We start from the raw sequence: 22,502 nt of genomic DNA, 5'->3' as shown, positions 1-22,502 counted from the left end.
TCAGGTGTTCGTTTTGAATCAATTTATGTTCTTAACTTTCTTCTTTAGAGTGACTGTGATCCTTGTTTCTTTAATTATGGTCTTATTTTCAGTAATAAGGATACGTTATCTAAAGTAAGACAAACTGAAAAAGGCTTTTAGTAGTATCTGTGCAGAAAGAATCACTCATAAGAACTTGAAAAATAAGTTTGACAACGTTTCTTTAATGAAAATATCATTTTTAATCCAAACTTGCTTTCCCTTACAGTACCTGTTCTACCATTAACTGGAATACTGGTTCTTCCATATCTCTCATTAAATGGTAAAATATAAATATGAATGTGAGGTTTTTACACGATAAAAACACCGTTTCTTGAGTGGACAGTAACGGCTTTGCATGTTGTCACTAGTACACCGATTAATAGATACTATACTAACTCCACAACAGCTGAAAGGCAGCGCACTATTAATCACAGACCTTTTCCAGTTACTTACCTTAGTATAATAAGTCTGAGATTATTTGGTCTGTTTGCGTATTTCTGAAAGCATGATGCTCGTGATAGGAAAAAGAGGTAAAAGATGAGAACAGCTTGTGTTGAAAGCAGCTGCTACCTACATAACTGAAGAAAAGAGAGCCCAAAGGGAACAGAATAAAAAAATCCTAGGTCAAGCTGGTGATCTTTTTCTTGTCTTGTATGAGAAAACACTCTTCATGAAATGTGAACTTCACAACTATGTGAGAAGTCACCATCAAGATGACTGTGGAGAAGAGGTGGTTGGCTCATTTGCTCCCTGGTTAGAATCACAATGTGTCTTTAATCTAGAAGATTAACTGCTCTCTGATTAGTACTTAGAAATATCTACCTTACCTTGTACAGTTAAAAAATACTGTGTAACAGTATTATGAGATTGTATGCATATTATATACATTACATGTAGCACAAAGCATTTTATAACAATTTTATCTACACTTAATGTGTCATCAGACCTTTGTATTATTTCATCACCTGTTTCGGTGAACTATTTTAGATTCCCGAGTGTTTTCCATGTTTACTTTATTCAAAACATAATGCGACTTTTACATTTTTTGAAAAGTGGTTTGAAGTTTTCCCTTGTTTACTGTTTATTTGAAAATGAGTTATTTTATAAGTTTTCCTGCCAGACATATAATCATTAGTTTGTTATGACTGCTAAGTTCACATTTATTTATTCCATTTACACACTTACGAAACTAATATAGTAACATATGCTAGAAGTCTGAAAAGATGCACTGTTTTTAACACCTTTTCCTTAAAATTGCTGGGTGCCATATGAACTTTTAATAGCTGTGATGTGATGACATTTTTAAACTTTTCTGTGATATCTATAGACATACTAGTAGTGTGAAATACAAAATATTTGTATATAATCACATGCTAAATCTTATTTTTGTGAAAAGATTTCTTCATTTTATTGACAATAAAAAGCTCAAGTTGTAGTCACTTCACTTCTGAAGTTGTATTTTTACAATAAGTGTATAATGCTATTTCAAGGTATTTCCTCCCTTTTTAAGTGAAGTTTGAACTATTTGTGATTTTACAGAGGGGAAGAATTACTGATTAGTCTGGGATAAGGATACAGTGTAGTTCAAATAATAGGACACTAGGTGGTGGCAGGACAGAGCCTTTTAAAGTGTTAGCCGTTTCCACTTGCAGACATTTTGGAAGTATTAACTCCAATCGCAGATTTCAGCGTAACATTTTTTTCTGTGATACTAACGTATGTTTTCTATATGCTTTTAAAACAATACTACTGTTAATACTGGTTATTTAATTTTCCTTTCACCCCCCACTGCTCCTAGATAGGCTTGGAGTTAGTTGTGGTTTATAGAACATCTTTGCTTCATAATCACTTAAGCAAACTAGAGGACTTCTAACTTGCAGAAGTCTAGGGGATCTTCAGTCAGGTTTTATGAGAAAATGTTATTTGTTTTTGCTGGCAGAAACTAGTTTCAAAATTTGGTTTAAATTGTTTTGCTTTCTTAAATAACTGAAACGCAAAGAAGACATGAAAATAAGGAAGGGAAAAATTGGAGAACAGTCTTATTAATTTACACTAGCATTACACTGCTTGTTGGTTAATGGCTTTGTGAGCTTGGGAGTAAATTAAAAAGAGGAATTTTATTCATAAGAGTAAGCAATTAATGAAAGGCCAGGTCCAAAACACTGCTGGCGGTGTGGCCGAGATGTATACCTGAGCAATGAGAGGCCTTCCAGTCCTGAATCTGGAAGAGAGTAGATTGTACCGCTAGCTCATTATGAGCACTTTTATTGATCTTGTTTTGGGAGTTAGGAAGAAAGGAGGAGGTCACCAGCTGAAAGATTATTCTGCACTGATTTTAATACTTTTATGACATGGATTAGTTTGGAAAGGAGCCCAGACTTTGGTAATTTTCTCTCTTATTATAGGGATTGGAAATAAATCTTTCTAAAGAGGCAGCACTAGCTCTGTTTGCAAGTTAGGGTACATGCTGATTTAACAAAATGAAAATTTTATCTCAAATAATGTTCGGTTATGTTTGCATGAATAAGTAAGAAGATTCTGTAGCATTATGAAGTATTTGATGTTAGACTTGAATTTTCAACTACAAATAAATTTTGCATTTAAAAGTATATGGTCAGACATCTGCATTTATCCAGATCCAGATTTATCCTGTGATGGCAAAGCTGTCATACGTGCAAGACTTACTGCAAGATCATGGACTGGAGTTAAAGCATTACTATTTTGATAAGGTGGAAAAAAATATTTAAAGCTATTCTAAGCTAACATAGAAACAAGTTAGGTAAATTTTTCAACTATTTTTTTTTGGCAGTAATGATAGCTGGCTTAAGTGATTTTCCTCTCTCACTGCGTTTTTGTGCCCTGCACTGTTTGCTTCCTTGAGCTTATCTGAGCATTTATGAAGGTGAATGCAAAGTGGATCGAGGAAAACACTCCTCTTCCTCCTAGGTTATTTTTTAATCTGTATCTATTGCCATATCTTGTTAAACAACACTTGTGCCCACATCAATGCAAGGGGAAATGCAGTGTGTTAAGAGCTGACTATGTGAGCTGTAATAAGCAATACTACCATGATATAGCTAATCTCAGCCTTAGAAAAGGGTTTTCTGCTGTTTATTTTATATGCCCTGCAAACAGTAATTTGTCATGCTCTAAGAAAGCGTGTTTTGCTACAGATAAGCCACAGAAAAAAGCAGAAAATAACTATAGAGGAATATATTAGCTTAGAAAGCTATTTTCAAATTTCAAAGGAAGTTTGAAGATGAATTTTATTTATTTATTTATTTAAACAAAAGGATGCTCTGGAGCAAAAAAAACCTCTATTGTGTAGTCGGGGTATCTAGAAAGTTATTTCATTCTGGTGTAAATCAGTCTGAAACATAAATGCTAAATATTACTTACTATTAAAAGTTTTCATGTACTTTATCTTAACAAAATGCCTAAGATCAGAAATCCTGGAGTGACTAATCCTATCGTTAAACAAATCCGTGTGTGTCTTTTTTTTTGTCAGGTGGCTTCTATTCCCACGGTTAGCCGGGCTAGAAATGCGGTGAATGTGTCGTTCAATCTAAACAGCGTTTCAGCATGGCCTGTCCTTTGGTTTTAGTCTTTTGCTGCCCTTTACTGTGGTCCGACTGTGAATTTTTTTTTTAGTGCTGCTTTGACGTTTATGCGCATGCGTGTGTAAGAAGATTGTCTGTTATTTTGCAGGCCCACCTTCAACCCTCCCTCTAAGCGCCCCAACCTCTAGTGGCAGCTCCACTCTGTCCAAGAAGAGGCCACCTCCCCCACCCCCCGGACACAAACGAACCCTCTCTGACCCACCAAGCCCACTACCTCACGGAGCCCAGAATAAGGGCCCAATTCCTTGGGGTGAGTTTTTTGAAACGCGAAGCAAAAGGGCAGGGGAAAGCCTTTACGATGGGTGATCTATAACCTGTGGTCGCTTTTGCCTAGCGCTTGCTTTCCAAGGGTTGCAGCTCGATGCAACGTCGGCTCAGGTGGATCAGCAGTGCTGTCCTCTGTCTCTGTAGCTTCCAGTCTTCTGTATCTGAGTCTCGCTTGGGAAAGTTGGCGATATTCTGGGTTTTCCTGGGGCCCAGTTCAACCTCCTTTGCCGCCTCCTGCCTCCTCAGCCTCCTAGGCTGCCTTTGCCCTGTCCCCTTCCTCTACTGCATCTGCTCTGCATCTGCTTCTTCACCCTGCTACTCTTCTCACCGGCTAATTCGGCTGGATGGACCCTGACTTGGGGCGGATGCACCTCAGTAAATCTGCACAGTTCTTCCGATGGCAGAGTAACACGTTTCCTTGGGCTGGGTGCCAAATCCCTCCTGTAAACAGTTCATACCTAACTGGTTGAGATGTGTTGTCTTAATATGCTTTCAGGTTTTGTGATGTTGTCTATATGTATACAAAGACTGGTAGGTTTGCATCCTTCTACCAGCAGGAGAAATTTAAAAAAAAAAAAAAAAAAAGTTATTTCTATATAACAGGATACCTTTCTGAGGTAAACTTTCTAGAAAGTATGTTCCTGTCTACTCAAATTCCTTCTCTTTTTAATAAAGATTTCTCTGTGCAGTCAATTTTTCCCAGTAGCTATAAATCACAGGCCCATGTAATTTTCAATAATTTTAGTATAGCTGGCAGGATTTCCTTAAATCCTATGAACTTTTGAGTTGCAAACCAATACTTGTGTAAGGGGGTCATCCGTACACTACTCAGATCTCTGAGTATCCTTTCTGTATCGTAATATGAACACAAAATCTCCAGCAAAAGCACCATTTTTTTCCTAGCAAAACTTGAGTTAAATGAGTTAAATCATGGAGTACTCACGTATAGGGTATTATATATGATTTAGTCGAGGATTTTAATGTGAAGAAAAGTATAGAATCCAGTGAAAAGTAAAGCCTCTCTCTTAATGAATAAAAATAACATCAATCTTTGCATTTATCTACTATTTCAGAGTCTGTGATGTGGAAAATATATTGCCTATTCTGCCTGTTTTAACAGCCCTGTACTATTTCAGAGGTAGTGAAGACATTTTGAGGAGCTTGGACTTCAAAATTAAAAAATCTTTTAGTCTAAGTCAGCACCTAAAATACCATATGATATAATACTTTTTAATACAACACTGCTGGAATATAGCACTTGTAGAATGAAAATTGTGATGGGAGCAGAGGTTAAGTTGGTGCCAAACTTTCTTAAAAATACACCAGTTAAGAGATGAAGGAAAAGGTAAACAGGGGAAGACATAGCTTCAACATGGAGTTGAAGTTGAAGAACCTTTAAGTAGGGGAATACCTGTTCAAAGCAGGGTCAGAAAAAAAGAGAATTGCTTATTTTTTCTCTTATCTGCCGTACTGTGCCACGTTTCAGTGGATGGAAGAGGGGCCTTTCCTCTCCCTTTCCTTAGATGAGAACTGTACAAAAATCCCTTTGGATTTTAAGTATTGAGTATAGAAATGTTCTTTAACGAGGGAGTTTCTTCTGTCTGCCTTTGCTGTGCTTTTTGTTTGAGAATTTTGTCCAAAGTTCACTGCTTAATCTTTCAGAAGCTCCTCTCTGTATTGTCATTTTTCCTGTTATTTTGCGTCTCAGCATTTTTCTCCCCTGTACATTAGTTGAGGGTTCAAGCAGAAGAATCTTTAGGTTATGTCCTACCGAATTAAGTTAGTATTCAAAGATGTTTTTAAAATGTCGTTTAGATTATTTTGGATTTCCATAGCAACCATGAGATATTTTTCCTTGCTTTATCCATAGGACCTATATGTGAAGGGTTTTAGTGTTTGTTCTTATTCTAGAATTTGTTGCTTTTCAATTTTTAATATAAACAGATTTTTTTAACAAGGCTCAGCATTAGCCTCTCTGCAGCAGTTGAAATCTGTGAGAGTTAAGGGAATGTTAACCATTTTTGAAAATTCCACCTTAAGCTCTAATTATGACATAGGATTGGCTGCAATCTTATCACAGTTCTTATAATTTTATTACTCCTCTGATACTACTAAAAAAAAAAAAAATCAATCAAACCATCTAGGTGAGTGCCCATGTATGACCAAGTAGATCTTATAGTAGAGAGAGACCTTGCACTAGCTGGTTTCCAAACTGGAACAGATAATACTGATGGGGAAAACTAATTCCCACTAAAAAGTTAAATTTTTGCCACCATTATTTCCTGTAGAGTCTAATGCCCTAAGAATGGTTCTGAAGGAGATATATCTGGCCTTTGCATATTGTGCTTGCTTCTTGGTGAACTTTGTCTCTATGAAATAGATTTAATTTTTTGAAGCCGGTTCTAAGATTGTTTAGACATACTGTTATAGAAGAGGGAAGGCGGTATGATACAGGCACTAAAACAAGATAGGTACTGTAGCTGTACCTTGGGAATGGTGAGGATTAATGAAGAAGTTTTCTACTGAAAGTCCAGAAGCATTTGGTTTGGGATTTTGCTGCTGCTCGACAGAACTGAGTATACCAAAGAGCTTGTCTTTATCAGGAAGTTAATTCAGGTCATGATAACTTACTGAGTTAAAGCCTTTTCTGATTTAATGACTCTGTAGGATAAAATACCAGTCCTTAGAAATGTACTATTTTGTGAATAAAATCAAACTTACGTGATTTTAGAAAGATGTGCCTTACAAAGCAAAATTTAAACATGTGTCAGAAATGTATTTGGATATTGGTTTGCAGTATCTCCTTCTGTTTCAGAGAAAATTGAAACACTGTACTGAGAAAAGAAAATGATATACAGTAGTAACTCAACAACAGGATTCTTGGTGTTTTTTTTCCTTGCCGGCAAATGTCAGCTTCGAGTGATATATTCTAAAGTGCATTAGATGAAAGGTCAGTCTGGGTTATTGTTACGGTCCCTGTAGCTTTCTCAGTTTACCAAATTATTAGTAAAGGATGGCCTTTAAAATATTTAGACAAGTTCTGTAGAGGATGCTTGGTAGGCTATGGCTTTATTTTAAATTACACTCTCTATTGGTATGTTTCGGTTATCTGAATGTTCATTTTAAAATATTGTTTTTTCACCTCAGGTAATGATTTGGGCCCACCTTCAACTAAGGCTGCAAACAAGTTTGAGGGGATGTCTCAGCAGTCAAGGTAAAATCAAGTCTGTGTATATAAAGTTTTAAGATGAAAAGTTATCTAAACACAACTAATTTGTAAACGAGAAAAATTTGCCTTTCACATGAAGGAGAACCCCAGCTGTGGTACTTCATTAGTGTTTTGCATGTCTTATGGCCACACAAATACTTTAGCTTCGCTGAGCTTCCTACGGTTTGTTCGTAAGTGTCCAGACACAGTTTATCTTTTGAATGGGATGGACAAAACCGTTTGTACCACCATTTACCCACTGCTCATACAAAAGTGCCTTCTGAGTTAGAATATGTTGCCTTAGACTGCAGTGCAGAAGGAGAAGAAGTTTTATTTTCGTATTTCCTGACATTGCAGTTCATCCTCTTCATGGTGCTGAGGTATCATGTCTGTTGCTATGCAAAAACAAAACACTTCAGAGTGTCGCTCTTGGTATAGGTTGGCATAGAAGTGGCTCCATAAGAGAGAAGGCTCGTCTCAGTCTTCAGCTGAATTGTATTTCAGGCTACCAGGCGTATGTGCTGACACGCAGTTTATAATAGCGCGAACTGCTTCTAGCTCATAGTCCATCAGGCCAGTGTGTTACATGTGTCGCCTTCAATAGCTGGAGAAAAAAAGATTGCCATCTACTCCTGTCGCTCGGTGTTTGTTACTTCTCTTTCTGTGCTGTGATTCCTTATGTACGAAATATGGCAGTTGTAATCAACGTGTGCCTCAGGCAAGTTGAGGGAGTCCTTGTCTGACCACAAGTGTATGTGATCAGGCCGTGACCAGAGACGCAGACGTAAGGTCAGACAAATCACAGTAGACTTGTAGATACGTTTACTGGACGTTCCCCGGTCTCTGCGATCTGCCTTATCAGGACAGCAGTGGATCTGTTCTTGGTAGCACAGCTGACTTGCTTTATGTGCTGAATCCTTCTAGGCGGTGTGTGGTATTGAGGAACATAAGTGCTGGTTTACAGCCTAAGGAGCTGGTGCCATACTTGATATTCATAACATGAGGATAAAGGTGTGAGACTTTTGCTTAACGTCATTAGGCTGGAAGGGCGTAGATAATTATTTTTAGAAGCAGGATTGAGTTTGGCTGTTCTTTCAGTTTTGTATTAAGATACGTATTGTCTTCTAGCTTAATTTTCTGGGTTTGTTTAAAAGTGTTTCGTCATGCTCATTTCAAAGTAAAGCATTCAGGGATAAATACTACCAGAGTCAGGGTTGTGGATGAAGCGGAAAGCTTTCTGCTCTGTTGAATACGTTCTGGCAAGTTCCTGACTCGTTTGTCTCTTCTTCCTCGTTGTTTTGAGTTAATTATTTTGAGGTGATACTGAATCTTTTCCCTGATTTTTATGCTTTAAATCAATTTGCTTTCTTCTTTGTAACTTCTTCTAGAAAGGTGTTTGAAATCAACCTAGATATCTCATGAAAAGCAGAACTCATAATCCCTTTATTATCACCTCTGCTAAAAGAGCCTCAAAACATGAAGGACTTGGAGTTCCACTAGCATAAATGTAAGGAGGCTGGAATCCAGCAATGCAAATCTTGTCTGAATTATAGCTTCACAAAAGCAGAACAACCAGTGAGATCATTTTTCCCCTTTCGTGACAGAGTTTAGCTGGTGCCAAACCAGATGGTAGTTTAGGATTAAATTGAGTTAAGGAAGCAAATTATCTTATGAGATTGGTAGTCTGAACAAACAGGCATAGCTTGTATTTGGATCTGGGTGAATCCCTTCCAATTTTTAGCAGAATCTGCTCTTCAGTGAGCAGCTTATTTCCTCAGAGATCAGAATTCTTTTTAATTTGTTACTTGTTTTAAAACGAAATAAAAAAAGGTAGAACGCCTGTGGAGCCTTTTCCTCATTCAGTACAGAACGCGTAATGAATCACAGCCATGTATATATATATTCATAACTGATACTTCAAAGCCTTTTTGATTTCCGTGACCTAAGACAGTTTAGACTGTGCCTTGAGACAAGCAACCCTTGACATAGTATGACATAGCTGTTGACAGCTAGCTATGGAAATACCGGTTTCTGTAGGGATGCCTAATTGGACTAAGGGAAAATTCATTTTCACCAGAACCCTCCAAGGTGTTTGTCAAGATGTGTTCTTCCCATAAACGTCATTGCTGAGTTTCTTAATCTCTTTGGTGCAAGAGTGATTCTGAAGATCACAAAAATGTACACACAGGAATCTGGGGGTGGGGGGGCATAGTCCATTTATAGAAGAGTGACTCGAGTATGTGTTTGGTGGAAGGAATTTGGCTTTTTGTTGAAATTTTTAATAAGTTTTACCCTCAGAAACCGTGTCTGAAAATTTGAGCCAGCCTGGTGTTAATTTGGAAAAAAAAAAAAAAAAAAAATCTACAGAGGAAAACATAGGTGGAATGCTTTGCAATATATCTCTCAGATTTTTATGCTGTAATTAAATTACTGCCAACCCTCTTACATATGCTGTTGCTTACCACTGCAAGTAGCTAGCGCAGCTATAACACAGGTTGACAATGAGTAAAGTATGTTGTTTGCCCACAATAATCAGTATTTTCCTTGGAATAGCAGAGGCTTTGTCTCCTGATGCAGTTGCAATGTGTGTGTAATACGATATTATACTTACGCAGTGGCTTACAAGGCATAGGCTTAGTCCTAGAAACTTCAAACTACTAACATAAAGGACGGATTATATTCTGAGTGGTTCAGTGTAGTTACTTTAAGGTTTAAAGACCAAAGTTTCCTTTAAAAGTTCAGGATCTCTCAACTGAGTTCTTTATCAGTTTCAGGCATTTCCCGAGTATGTTTTTGCACATACCAAGATACATAGGATAAATTTGCACTGTAGCATTAAAGCTTTGCATGGGCTTTGCATGTCTTTTTCTCTGTTTGAAGAAAGTGGTCCATTCTTAATAGTGCTTTGAGTTTCAGGATTAATCCACTGGCAAGACGAAAAGTAGATTTTACAAAATAAGCACTAAATGTGAATTTTTCTAAATTATGGATGCGTAGAAGTAAAAATGGGAAAGAATAACAGTAAACACTAATAATTCACATGTATTGATTTTTAGCACTGGGACTGCAAAGACTGCACTTGGCCCAAGAGTTCTTCCCAAACTACCTCAGAAAGGTAAAGGTATATATATATTTGGGGGGGGGGGGGGGGGTGGAGGAGATAATTGTATCTTTTAAATGTGCATGAGAGTAGATACTTATTTTAAATATATAGATATTCTTAGCAAAAGATTTATTTCTGGAACACCACAAACCATGAAATTTTAGCAAAACTGAAAAGGATTTTAGAAGATCAGGAGATTTTTATTAAACTAAAAAGGAGTTAGCCCTCAGAACCTAGCGGAAAATAGAATCATAAAATAATTTAAGCTAGAAGGGACTTCAGGAGGTCATCTGGTCCAGTGCCCAACTCGGAGCAAGGCAAACTGACGTTAGGTCAGGTTGCTCAAGGCCATGTCCAGTCAAGTTTTGAATATCTCCATGGGTAGCCTCCCTAGGCTATATTTTATATCCAGTTTCCCAATATTCTTGATGCAGCTTGTGTCCGGTGCTGGTAAGAACCTCTGTCTTGGAGGAACAGGGTTGTTCTTGACCACTTGGAAAAGAATTTAAGTATGTTACATACTTGCTTGTGTATCTCCATACTTGCTTGTGTATCAGTGACAAACTTGCTAAGCTCATGTTCCCAGTGGACGTTTCATGGTCCTTTCTAGAAATCTATTTGCTCAAGTCTCTCTTTAAAGAAGATAAATAAAACCCGGCTTATGAGTTGAGATGTTTTTTTGGTTTTCTTTGCAGCAGTTCACTACAAACTTCTAAGCAGACCTACCTCGTAGCTGTCTGATACAGCATCCCATCAAAAATGCATTTTATATGTCAATGTCCGAGTGGATGATTATTATGGAATCTGAAAATCAGGAAGTGATGCTAACTGTCCAAACTTCCAAAGAGAATTGAAATACAGAGCTTAAATCATTTTAACATAAAATGCAAATGTGAAATTTCAACTTTATTTAACAATAATTGTTGTGATATGACATCAACTTTTGAAAGGGACAGGACTGACATGCTGAGATATCACTACAAAGGAAATCAGTATTTCCTTGATTTAAAATGAGAGATTGTTTTAGCTGAAAATTAATATGGGGACAATAATCCAAGCACTTTGATAAGGGCCAGTATCAGTTTTTCATAATATTTCTTTAAGGCTTAAATTGATGTGGATGATCAGTGCTTGTATATATACTACTAGATATGTCTAGCAGACAGTCATATACAGACTTTTTAAAAAACAAATTGTTAGATAGTAGCTATGCAATTCCATTCATGGAAATCATATACAATTTTCCTCTTTGGTATGAATAGCCATTAAAAATAGCGTGAAAATATGCGTGTAGTAGGTGATATCCAAAGTGAGTAGTGTTGTTTTTGTAGTAAAGTGTCAGACCACCCTTTGGGATAGTATAGTATGACATTAAAGCAAAGCTAAATGCAGTATGAAATTACTTCTTTTAGTCAAGATGATTGCTTTCTTCATGGAGCATAACTTTTTTTCCCCTTTTTTCCTCCTTTATTTCCTTCGGTATAGGGTGTTTAGTTTTTTAAGTTGGACTTCACTGTAGACTCGCACAGCATTATACAGTTAGAGCTTTACTTAAAGGAATGTAGCAGTAGCATCAGTGAAAAGGAAGTCATGACATTGAGACAGAGTTAGTTGAAAGGACTTGCTAATTTTCCATTTCCTTCCATATATCCTTAAAAATACACTATTTTAAAACATTTCATCTTTTCTAAATTGTAAATATTTACAATGATTCATTTTTTATGAGTTTTGGTTTGAATGTCTGTAATAGTGTATTGTGTACGCTGCTGTAGATGTGTGCATGCACACACAGTCACTTACTGTCTCCCTCAAGAGGCTAGAGATACTAATCCTAAAACTTGGTCTTTTTTATATAGAATTCAGTTGTAAATATGTATTACTGGCGTTAAAGAGAATTTCATTGCAGTCACATCAGTGGCTTGATAGGTTGTCTTGCCTAGTACAATTTTTCTTGTATTATGCTTAATATTTTTCTTCAAGATCCAAAAAGCAGTCACCTTATTTCACGCTAACTAGTTACTCTGTGCAAATTGAGACCTGGTAACTGTCTGATTAGGTGTTGGTGTAATGAGACCTAGCACTGCCCTCAGTGAAGAAGGGTTAATAAAGTTGTATTATCTTGTACGTGCCACAGATTAAGAGGACATACCAGGACAGTTACCAGGACTCGGGCGCATATCAAGCTACAATGATTTGATGACCATATGTTCACTAAGTCCTTTAAAGGAATGTTACAATGAGATTATGAAAAACGTTTTTATGCTTTTTTTTTTTTGTTTCAGTGGCACTAAGGAAAATAGACACCAGTCATCATCTTTCAATAGATAAATCCAATCAGCACGCGGAAATCTTTCAGAAGTCTTCACTGTCTATCGATCTACCACAGAAACCACAACCTGGAGACTTGCCCCCAAAGCCTCTGCCTCTGGAACTAACTCAGAAACCTCAAGTAGGAGATTTACCCCCAAAGCCTGGAGAGCTCCCCCCAAAGCCTCATATAGGAGACTTGCCACCAAAACCACAACTTGGAGATTTACCTCCAAAGCCACAAATGAAGGACCTTCCTCCAAAACCTCAGCTAGGCGAGGTCTTGGCTAAAACTCAAGGTGGAGAAGCATTACCAAAGCCTCAGCCTACAGAGGCAAATCAAAAATCTCATTCCTTAGATCTTTCTCCAAACGTACAATCTAGAGACACCGTCCAAAAACAAGCATCTGAAGAGTCTAATGACATAACGCATACCCTGCCAGAAACCCCTGTGCCACTTCCCAGGAAGATAAATATGGTAGGTATTACTCCAGCTAGTTGAAAATATCAGTGAAAGGCTTTGAAGTTGTTGTAGGGCTAGCCCTTGAGTTACACACACGAAACAGATAACTTTATGGGCCAGGAGGGGGAATGAGGTGCTTTTTCATGCTCATGAGCAGCTTCCGCAAGTACTTGCGATTCACAAAGCCTCTTGCATGCCAAAACAAATACTAGTAAGATAAAACAATAGTCTTGCGAGTATGACAGTGTATGCGGATTTACTAGGGAGCTTGGGCATATTTATGCTTAGTAGTTATACTTCTGAATTAAGTGCTCACTGCTTTGTATGCCTTAGAGAAATATATATATGTGTGTGTGAGTGTGTGTGTGTGTGTGTATGTATGTATTTCTCTTTAGACATTGAGCTGCCCTTTCTACATTGGGAACTTTTAAAAATGTCAGACTCTTTGCAACTTCCTTATGGTATATTCCCAATAAATTTTAAGATCCTTGGGCCACCTTTATCAATGTTGATGCTAAAGTTCATTTTCTTGAGCCAGATGCATCCATCACTCAAGAGCAGATATGTGTATATATATGTGTGTGTGTGTATGTGTGTGTGTGTGTATATATATATATATATATGTATGTATGTATATATTTGATTTTGAAAGTGTTAAGAAAGGAATTAGCACCTTTTGTCAGTAGATACAAAACTGAAAATACAGGTCACCTGACAAATGTTCTGATCATGTTGGTGTACTTAAGTGGCTAACAAAGATGTAAACATATTGCTACATTGTTAAAATTTACATTGCTAGATGTTGTGCAGTAGCAGAGTTGGAATTGTAACTAGATTCCAAGTCTCTCTATGCAGTCCCGGGGTCATCTTGCCAGCCCGTGCAACTCCATCCAACCGAGGTTTTTCGTGCGTATGTATATTGAAATCATTTTGTGAAACTGTACAGCTCTCCTATGGCTTTCATCATAAAAAATACGTCAAAAGAAATGGTTTTGCTTGTCAAATCGGCTATGCAAAGCACTTAAGTAAAAGGAAATATGACTTCCCTTCTTGTACTGAAAGCAAAGGGGGAGTTTCTCCCTTGTGCTTATTTGAGGAAGAACACTCTTTCTCTCCAGCCATGCTTGGCCCTTGTGACTGACTTGTCTGTAAGTTCCTAACTGAACTGAGAACAAGATGGTTGTTGCTTGGGCTTCCTGGTTGTTCGGGTAATTAAATAGAATAGCATGAGTCTCTGATCAAAATGTGTCTGCAACAAGGATTTGTTTGTGTACTTTTAAAAATAAGGAGACAAATGATATTGGATGCTCTCAGCTCTTTCTTCCTTTTCAGAAAGAGGGAAAGCAAGCAAATAATTGATTAATCTTTTGAACTCTTCTACCTTTTTATATGGAAAACGATGAGGAAAACTTCCGTGGCTCCTCTGTTTTGGCGTGATCGAAATTATGACGTACCCCTGATAATTAGTTTCCAGTATTCTGTGCATCTTTGCATGCACACATGCATCTTTTCTTGTTCACTGGAGTCTTTTGTTTTCTTCTGTCAGTAGCGTGTAACGAACTCCTCTTAAATGTGTCTTGTCTCCATTTTCATCCGGTTGCTGTAGTCTGTCAGCACAAATTGATGAAATACTGCATCGCAGTGCCACGTTAAGAGCTGTGATGGCAGCCGCTAAACGTTGGTGTGCTAGTGGCTGTTAGTGTGTCACTGTTCTGTTTGCTAATCTGTTTGGTGGCTGAATAGTCAACAAGTTTTTATTGGAAGTTCTAGACAGGCAATTGTTCAGAATTGTTAGGGTGAAACACAAACACTTTTAATACGTAAGGAATTGAAAAGATGCTTGTAGAGAAATGAAACTTGGCCCGAGGGCTCTAGAATCACATTGAGCGCTTGCATGTTCTTTTTTTTCTGCTTCCTATGAAGTCCGTAGTTTCAGAAAGGAGACAAAACGTTTCTTATTTGATTAAAAAAAAATTGTTTAACCTAAATAAGAACACACAGGGGTTATTAATGACCACAGAAGCTGATTGTTACTCCGTTTTGAGCATAAAAGTCGCTGCTTGAGTAGGTACTAATATAAGCGTTTTTGGATTCAGAAAGAGGTTTCGTTTGTTTATTTAATTGCAAGTTTCAGGCGTGGTTATTACTTACATTTCTTTACACACCAGTGCCCCAAACTGTGTTCTGAGAAATGCATACTCTCTTCAGATCTGTCCTTTAGACCTTCTGAAGATTAATGCCACCTGAGGTTTGAACTCTCCTTTCTATCACTCTTTTTTAAGTGAAAGGAACAGATTACTAGACTGTCACCTGTGGTACTAAAAAGAAAGAGCCTGGGACAACTGTAATCATTTTTCCCCTGTGTTCTTAGGAGCTGAGATGCATACGGGTCTCTAAGTTTGCAGGAATGAAACTTTCTTTGGTCTTTACCGAACAAGACTATTTTTATGTGGCACAAGTAGTCGTTACCCTTCGTTCCTGTAGGATTCATTGGAGCTACTCTTAGCTTGTAAAGGTCCTCTGCAGTTGAAAGCTGGAACTGGCCCCAACCATCCATTAATATTGAATTTCATTCCCTTGTGTTCGTTGAGATTTTTGTTCAAATTATCTGAATTTGTTTAAAGAGAGAGTTCTTTGAAGTAACTTTTTACTGTATCAAATCCTGGCTGTAAAAAAAAATCCCTTTGATGATATATAAAATTCACTTCAGGTATTTCTGTTCATTTCTCTCAAAGGCTTTTTTTTTTTTTAGTCTTTAAAAAAAAAAATTATTGTATTAACTGCGTTGTGCCTTAGATCTTTCTATAATTGTTGTTGTTCTATAACCTGACTTCAGTCTGAGTGCTGTTTGCTGTGTGTCTGTACCGTTGTTGAACTGCAGGGAATTTTTGCCAAAGCATGGAGGTTATTCAAATGTGTAGGTAATAGCAAAGAGAAGACACCCTAGGAGATTTCCTCTATGAAGTTACTCTTGGCCCTAATTCCTCTAAACCTGCTGACTTTTCCATAGTAGCCCTTCTGCTGCTTATCTCCTTGTGCTGCTATTCTTGTTTTTTATACTCATGTCACCTGGCTACTTCTGTTCAAAGGAAGAACTGTGCTTTTTAAAGATAAACAGATAGGAAAATACAGGGCTATGAAGTAGCAGGCATATTTTGCTGGGGATATTGCTTATTTATTTAACCTGGAAATGTTCTAAAGCATTTTCCCTGCCTTGAGAAACATATGTTCAGGGAGGAGTCCGTGGCTCAGACTTTTTCATACGGATTAGCAGTATGCAGCAAAACATGACCTAGAAAATGTTTGGACTTGGAACAGTGAAGTTGTTAGAGTATTTATTCTAAATCATAGTCACAAAGTAGTACTGCCATCTGAAATTAAGATTTTTTTTTTAAGTGAGAGATTGCTAGTATCCACCATCAAAAATCATTCAAAAAATAATTTCCAAATTCAGTCCTATAAGTAGATCTCAAATCAAATGATACTCTGTTTTTGGTACTAGATCCAAAACTGTAAGGAATACTGAGATTTAAATTCAGCATTTTCCTCAGCCCCTATTTCTCATAGCATTCGGAGGCGATCGGATTTCAGTTTCTATTCTTGGTGTATTTTTAATATAACTATGCATTGAAGGGGAAAGAGTGTTTGTTGGCTGGAACAAAGTTAAAACATTATTTAAACTTTCTTTACCAAAAGAAATGTAGGTTACTTAAAGCAATGCAGTAGATGTTAAAGTCTATGTGGCATTCCATGTGTTAAGAAAAAAGAAAGCCTGAAGAAAAGACTAGACCCGTGTAGGTCATGCTTTCTTAAATTGCTTACTAAAGCAGAGTTTCTGGTTTTGGGGGGATTTTTTTTTTTTTTTATCCCCGATTGCAGGGGAAAAAAATGATAGCCTGCACCGAGTTGCAGAATAAAGCATTAACCAAAAAGCAGAACTTTTGTGATATATACGTCTTCCCTGTTTCTCAGGTCTTTCATTAAAAACTTCATTATATTTTTAGGGAAAAAACAAGGTTAGACGAGTGAAGACCATTTATGACTGTCAGGCAGATAATGATGATGAGCTCACGTTTGTTGAAGGAGAAGTAATTATTGTAACCGGTGAAGAGGACCAAGAGTGGTGGGTATGTATCTTTTTCCTTGTATAGTTCCACATTACTTAAATTTCTTTGACTTTAAAAATGTGACTTTTTCTTGAAAATCCAGAGCTTGATTTTTTTTTTCAGATTTGAGCTCCCCCCCCACACACACACACTCTATTTTGCTTTGTTTAGTGGATGTTTGTTTGTTTTTGCTTGAACTAATATCTAGTGTTTAAACGCATTTAAGAGGAGCCTTCATTTCTCTTAGGATCTCTTTCTTCTTGGGAAACGGCTAAAACCATCCTGACTAGGTCCAGCTTTATTGCTGGCTTGTAATGATAATCTGTACTTAAACACACTTCACTGTTTGGGATGCACGCTAACTTTCCATTACATGAAGAGGAGGTTTCAAGTCTTCAGTCTGTTCAGCATGCTTATATTCGCTGTGTAAAATGGAAGATGCAATTATCTAAAGTTCACCAGAAATGTTAAGTTATACCTACAGGGGTAGCTGGGAGTCGGCAAGGCTCTTTGTAATTATTGCTGTGAGCTGCTGGTTTTCCTCCCTAAATGACAGGTAGTTAATCAGCGTTTTCTTTCCCTTCTTCCCTCCTGCGTCATTTTTTTGCATCGTACTCCCTCCTTTTCTGGACTGCATATTGCCCTGTGGTTCGGGAGTGCTAACCTCAGCTTCTCTTGATCCCACTCGGAGGCTCCAGCCTTCGCTTGGCACTCCTTGCTGCCTCCGAAGCCTTGCTGCATCATACTTCCCTACATAAGAGTTATTAGTGGGGAAAAAGAGACACAAGAACACATTCTTACTGCTGTGCTGCCTATGGTTTCCTAATCCAGCTGCAGCGCAGCCTTCGCTGTCTTGGCTCTGGCTACGCACAAAGTTCTCCCTCGCTCACTAGCAGGGCGTTTAAGTGTTTCAGCGGAAAGATGGTTCTCAAAGGAGCCGTGCCCAGTGAAAAGCTGCTGTAGTAGCCGTACCGTCCGGTCCCTGCTTAGGGTTACAGTAGTCAGTGAACCTGTTTTGTGAAGTACCCTGGGATCTTAAAAAGCCACATGCCTAACAAATTCCATAAAGTGCTTCGGTCTGACTGTTTCTGAGGGGGGAAATAAGGGCTGTTGACTCATACGCTTCAAAAATTTGGCTCTGCAAGAGGAAACGGCCAGCCCTGCATGTTTCCCCTTCCCATTTTGTCAGCTTGTGGAAGAGGAAGGACGTACATTGCTCTTCTGAAAGTAGTGAACAACCCTGTAGCAGGATGAGAAGAAGGTTATGCGGTCAGTCAAGACTCTGCTATTCCAGTGCTGCTGGTTCGACAGTTGTTTTCTAGTTGTTTATAATCTAGGCCCTTTAATAATGAAGAGTTCGCACGCAAGGTGCCACTTTTGTAACAAGTTGCCTAGTTATTTTTTATGACTATTATGCAATTCATTGGTTGCGGACTGTTCTCTGAAAGAAGTTGTATATGGAGGACACTTAAGAAGAAGACATTGTGATTTGTTATAAATAGTAACACGCACATCATTAAGAATATTAATTCAAGCAGAAAATAGGTGGGGCCTTTATCACTTTAAGTGAAGTTTTTTCTGGGATTTCTCGTGTCCAGTCATGAGGATTGTTTTAATTAACATCGCAATTGTAGCAGACGTTTTTCTCAAGTGAGATGTTTAGGATTTATTCAGTTAGCTAAGATGAATGGTTCTGAAAGATTAACTTAGAGTGGCCACATGCAAGTCTAACAGGCCACAGAAAATCGGGTCTCTGTTTTGGTGAGATTCTTGAAATGCAGTGCTGCATGCAGCTCTTCTAGGTTTCCAAATTCAGTTGCAATCCCTTTGTTCCCTTTTGATTTTAAGGTTGGCTTAATTTGTCCTATTTATAATATGCTTGTACAGTTTTGTTCTTGTACACAAATTCAGATATGAACTATATTATGCTTTAGACTGCCCCAGAGCTTGCCGAGGCCCCTCAGGAGCCATGGAATTCTGTTGTTCTGGAATGGAGTAAATGCGGTCTGTGAACGATGTACACCCTTTTTTTTTTTTTTTTTTTTTCCTCCTGTGTTACAGATTGGCCACATCGAAGGACAGCCAGAGAGGAAAGGGGTCTTCCCGGTGTCCTTTGTGCACATTCTGTCAGACTAGGAAGACGAACAAACAAAAAACCCTAAACTTGAGCATTGCACATTCTTCATGCAAGACGGGCTTTTTAGCAAAAGCGAACGCTGCTGCCTCCCTGTAATCCTGTGCACAATTGTATATATAGCTGCTGTTACAAAATAAGAATTCATTTAAGTTTCACCTCATGAGGTTGAATTATATGTATTGTAAATATACTGTGTTATTCTGCCTTTGCCAGTATTACGGTAGCCTTGGAACCTGGCACGCCTTATTGGGTTTGTTGAAGCCATCCTCGGCATCTAGCACTTACATCTCTGTCTATGCTGTTAAAAATATGTATGAACTGCCAGCTTTCCAAACATAGGTGGTCTCCATCAACCATGTAACTGTACAGAAATGACTGTTCCTAATAACTCAGTAGTCTCAATATACAGTTAGCAGAAAGTTAGAATGAGTGAATGGTTTTGGACAATTTAAAAATCAGTCTGCAGTTTATAAGTGTATGCAGTTTACAGTTATGAAACCCACTTTGGTATTTATTTAATATAGTACTCAGTTAAGTGTAATTATGAGGACAAATATTCACTGACTTTACAGATAACAATAATGTTTTATGGTGTGCATACAGCATTTCATGTTTATATTATGTGGACCTATGCCACACTGTGATTGCAGTTCCCCTGTGATATTACCTCACTATAAAAAGTTACAAATTTCTTTCATTTGAAAATTTATGTTAATGGAAATTAGTCATATTGTTCTTTAGTAGATATATGTGAAATTTGCTGGTTTCTTTCACTGAATTCTTAGTAACCAAGGACTTCTAGAAAATGTTAACTGTTGACATTATGCATGCATTTAGATGCTTACTTGAAACCTGCTTTTGTACAAAAATAGTACTGTAGTTACATAGCTACATTGGAAGAACAGAACAATTTTAACCTAGCTGCTGTTCAAATTGATGTGAGCTTGCAACAGTATTTGTTTATAGCTAATTGGCTCTTTGAAAAATGATTTTGTGTTTTTTTCCTCTGTCTTCAACCTTGCTAAAAGTTAGTTACCTAAAATAAAATTTTTTTAAGTGGTGGTATAAGGATAAATTTAAATTATTGTAGTTGCTCTAAAAAATGCACATTAATTAAGATGACCTTTCATGCACTTGATCAGGCTGTTAATGATATAACCCAGATCACAAGTATCAAGCTGTGTTTAGTAGACTTCACTAAACTGTCATGGTAATAGTCTTAATTCAAAGCACCAACAAAAAGGCATATTGTTATAAAGTTAATTTCTAAGAAAATCATTGGAAGGTTGCGTTTGACCTGCAGTTTCTTGAAAGTTGCCGGAAAACACTTAGTGAAAATTCATTTCCTACCTATCTCACTTTCAACGTTATTTTTAACTCAAAACCAACACAATTATGGTCTTTTCCCCCCTCCCCCTGCCCAGTTTGTCTATAGCAGGTTTTATAACTTTCATATGTAGTTTTGTATTACTTGCTTTAAATATTGTTTTGGCTTCCGTACCTAGTTCTGCTGTTTCAAAGCAGATTGTCTTGGCTGCATAGAAAGATTTTTCGTTTCATAGAAGCACATCTCAAACTTTCTCAAGGCTTTCATTTTTAATCCACTTTTAAAGACTGTAGTCAGTGAATATTTAATTCTGTTTATGTGGCAAATATGGAAACAAATATTGGTCTAAACCAAACATGGAAAAAATGCAAAATAATTATCAACTATTAGTAGTTTTATCATTTACGACAAAATTTATTCCAAGAAAAATTATTACACAATGAGTGAGCGAGCCTGCTGGCATCTAATCTTCAGTATTACCAGTTCCAGTATTTCGGACTTTGCCCTGTTTTTTATGGAAAAGAAGTCAGGACTAGCGTTTATTTAGCATTCCATTTTATCCATTAATACAATGTTTTGAGTTGCATTAAAGAACAAAACCTATTCACTTTTGTGGTCAATTGTATTTTTAAGTGATCTTGAAATAAACTGATGAAAGCAAACCGTATAAAGAAAACCTAGGCATGTAAAATTATGTAGAGTCAAATGTCTATTCTTTTCTACGCTCTTTAAAATAGTATACATATGCATTTTATAAAATTAAATGAGTTCCACTGGGAACAATAGTTCTGTTTATTCTGGCTTATTGTGGGTCATAAGAAATCTGAAAATGTATGATATTGATTGAGTTTAGTACAGTATTATATTTGAACTCAATGAGCCACTGTCTGCAATTTTGTACATGACATAGTATTTGGAAAGTCTAAATCTTTATGGAAAAATAGCTGATAAGGGGTTGGGGGGAGGGGCAGGGGAAGGTGCCCCCAGAGGGGGAAGTATGTTTTGCAGATGATGTCTTATTTACTGTTGAACAACAGTTGCTATTTATTTTTTTATTACATAGTGCATCAACATGTACAGAAATCAGATCTGGTCGTGCCACTAGTTAAAATCTTGACTTCTCATTGAATGTTAAGGTAAAACATCAGTACACGTCTATTCACATGTATTTAATGTGACAGTTTTTGAGTACTGTATGTGTTAATTTCTACTTTTTTAATATTTAAAATTGCTTTTAAATAAATGTATTCAGTTGATCCCAGATATGTGAACAAGGCCCTTTTGTCTACTGGAATATCCTCTAGGAAGAAAGTCTGGATTCCAAATCAGTAGAACTTCAACACTGGCTTTTTATTTTTGTTTGTCCTCGAATATCGACCATCCCTTATATAATACATATATGTACATATATGTACATATATGTACATATTTAAGAGCTGTTAAATATGGATGAAATTGCCTTTATCTGAAAAACTTTACTTACTAAGGTTAGAAGCCCGTTAGAAACTGCCGTTGCTCTGCCCCGGGGGTTTCGGTTGCTTTCTCTGTGGCTTCAGTAGGCTCTATGGAGAGCAACGTGTGTTTGTTTTTAAAGCTGGCCCTTCTGGTTGAGCAGAACTTCTGAGAGTTGCCCCCCGTTGTAATGCCTTCCTGGGTCTGTCAGCGCTTTCCGAAGCGGACAACAGCTCTAGAACCGACTTGAGCAATACTAATCTTTCCCGGACAGAAAGATTTCATTGTTTAGAATGTCAGTTTTGATGCTGCTTGTGGAGATTATTTTCCCCTCCCTAACTAGGTTCTGGAAAGTTTTTGACTTGACTCTTCCAAACCGCTCCAAAAAGAACAAGTCCCTTGAAATTGCTTTCTCATCCTCTAGCCAGAGGAAAAGTTGGAGTGTAAAGTTATACGATGTGGCTTGTATTAAAAACAGTAACTGCAACAGC

At 37.4% G+C, this 22,502-nt stretch overlaps 1 protein-coding gene across 10 annotated transcripts in view; it reads left to right on the top strand.

Moving 5' to 3' along the window:
* Nucleotides 1–21,820, top strand: part of ASAP1 (ArfGAP with SH3 domain, ankyrin repeat and PH domain 1) — a 186,311-nt gene extending 164,491 nt beyond the window's left edge. For 8 of the 10 annotated variants that reach the window (XM_068933309.1, XM_068933308.1, XM_068933306.1 and 5 more), the window contains 6 exons: nucleotides 3,730–3,891; nucleotides 7,056–7,122; nucleotides 10,173–10,231; nucleotides 12,502–13,004; nucleotides 16,994–17,116; nucleotides 19,157–21,820. In XM_068933309.1, coding sequence (XP_068789410.1) covers nucleotides 3,730–3,891; nucleotides 7,056–7,122; nucleotides 10,173–10,231; nucleotides 12,502–13,004; nucleotides 16,994–17,116; nucleotides 19,157–19,231 — 989 coding nt within the window. In that variant the 3' untranslated portion in view covers nucleotides 19,232–21,820. The remainder of the gene's footprint in view (nucleotides 1–3,729; nucleotides 3,892–7,055; nucleotides 7,123–10,172; nucleotides 10,232–12,501; nucleotides 13,005–16,993; nucleotides 17,117–19,156) is intronic. The other 2 variants (XM_068933313.1, XM_068933314.1) reach the window with 1 other exon arrangement.
* Nucleotides 21,821–22,502: the final 682 nt, after the last annotated feature.

The sequence above is a fragment of the Struthio camelus genome, chromosome 2 (assembly GCF_040807025.1).
Source record: "Struthio camelus isolate bStrCam1 chromosome 2, bStrCam1.hap1, whole genome shotgun sequence".
Taxonomy (NCBI): Eukaryota; Metazoa; Chordata; class Aves; order Struthioniformes; family Struthionidae; genus Struthio; species Struthio camelus.
Note: the sequence above shows the minus strand (reverse complement) of the source record. Positions and strands in the feature narration are given on the sequence as shown.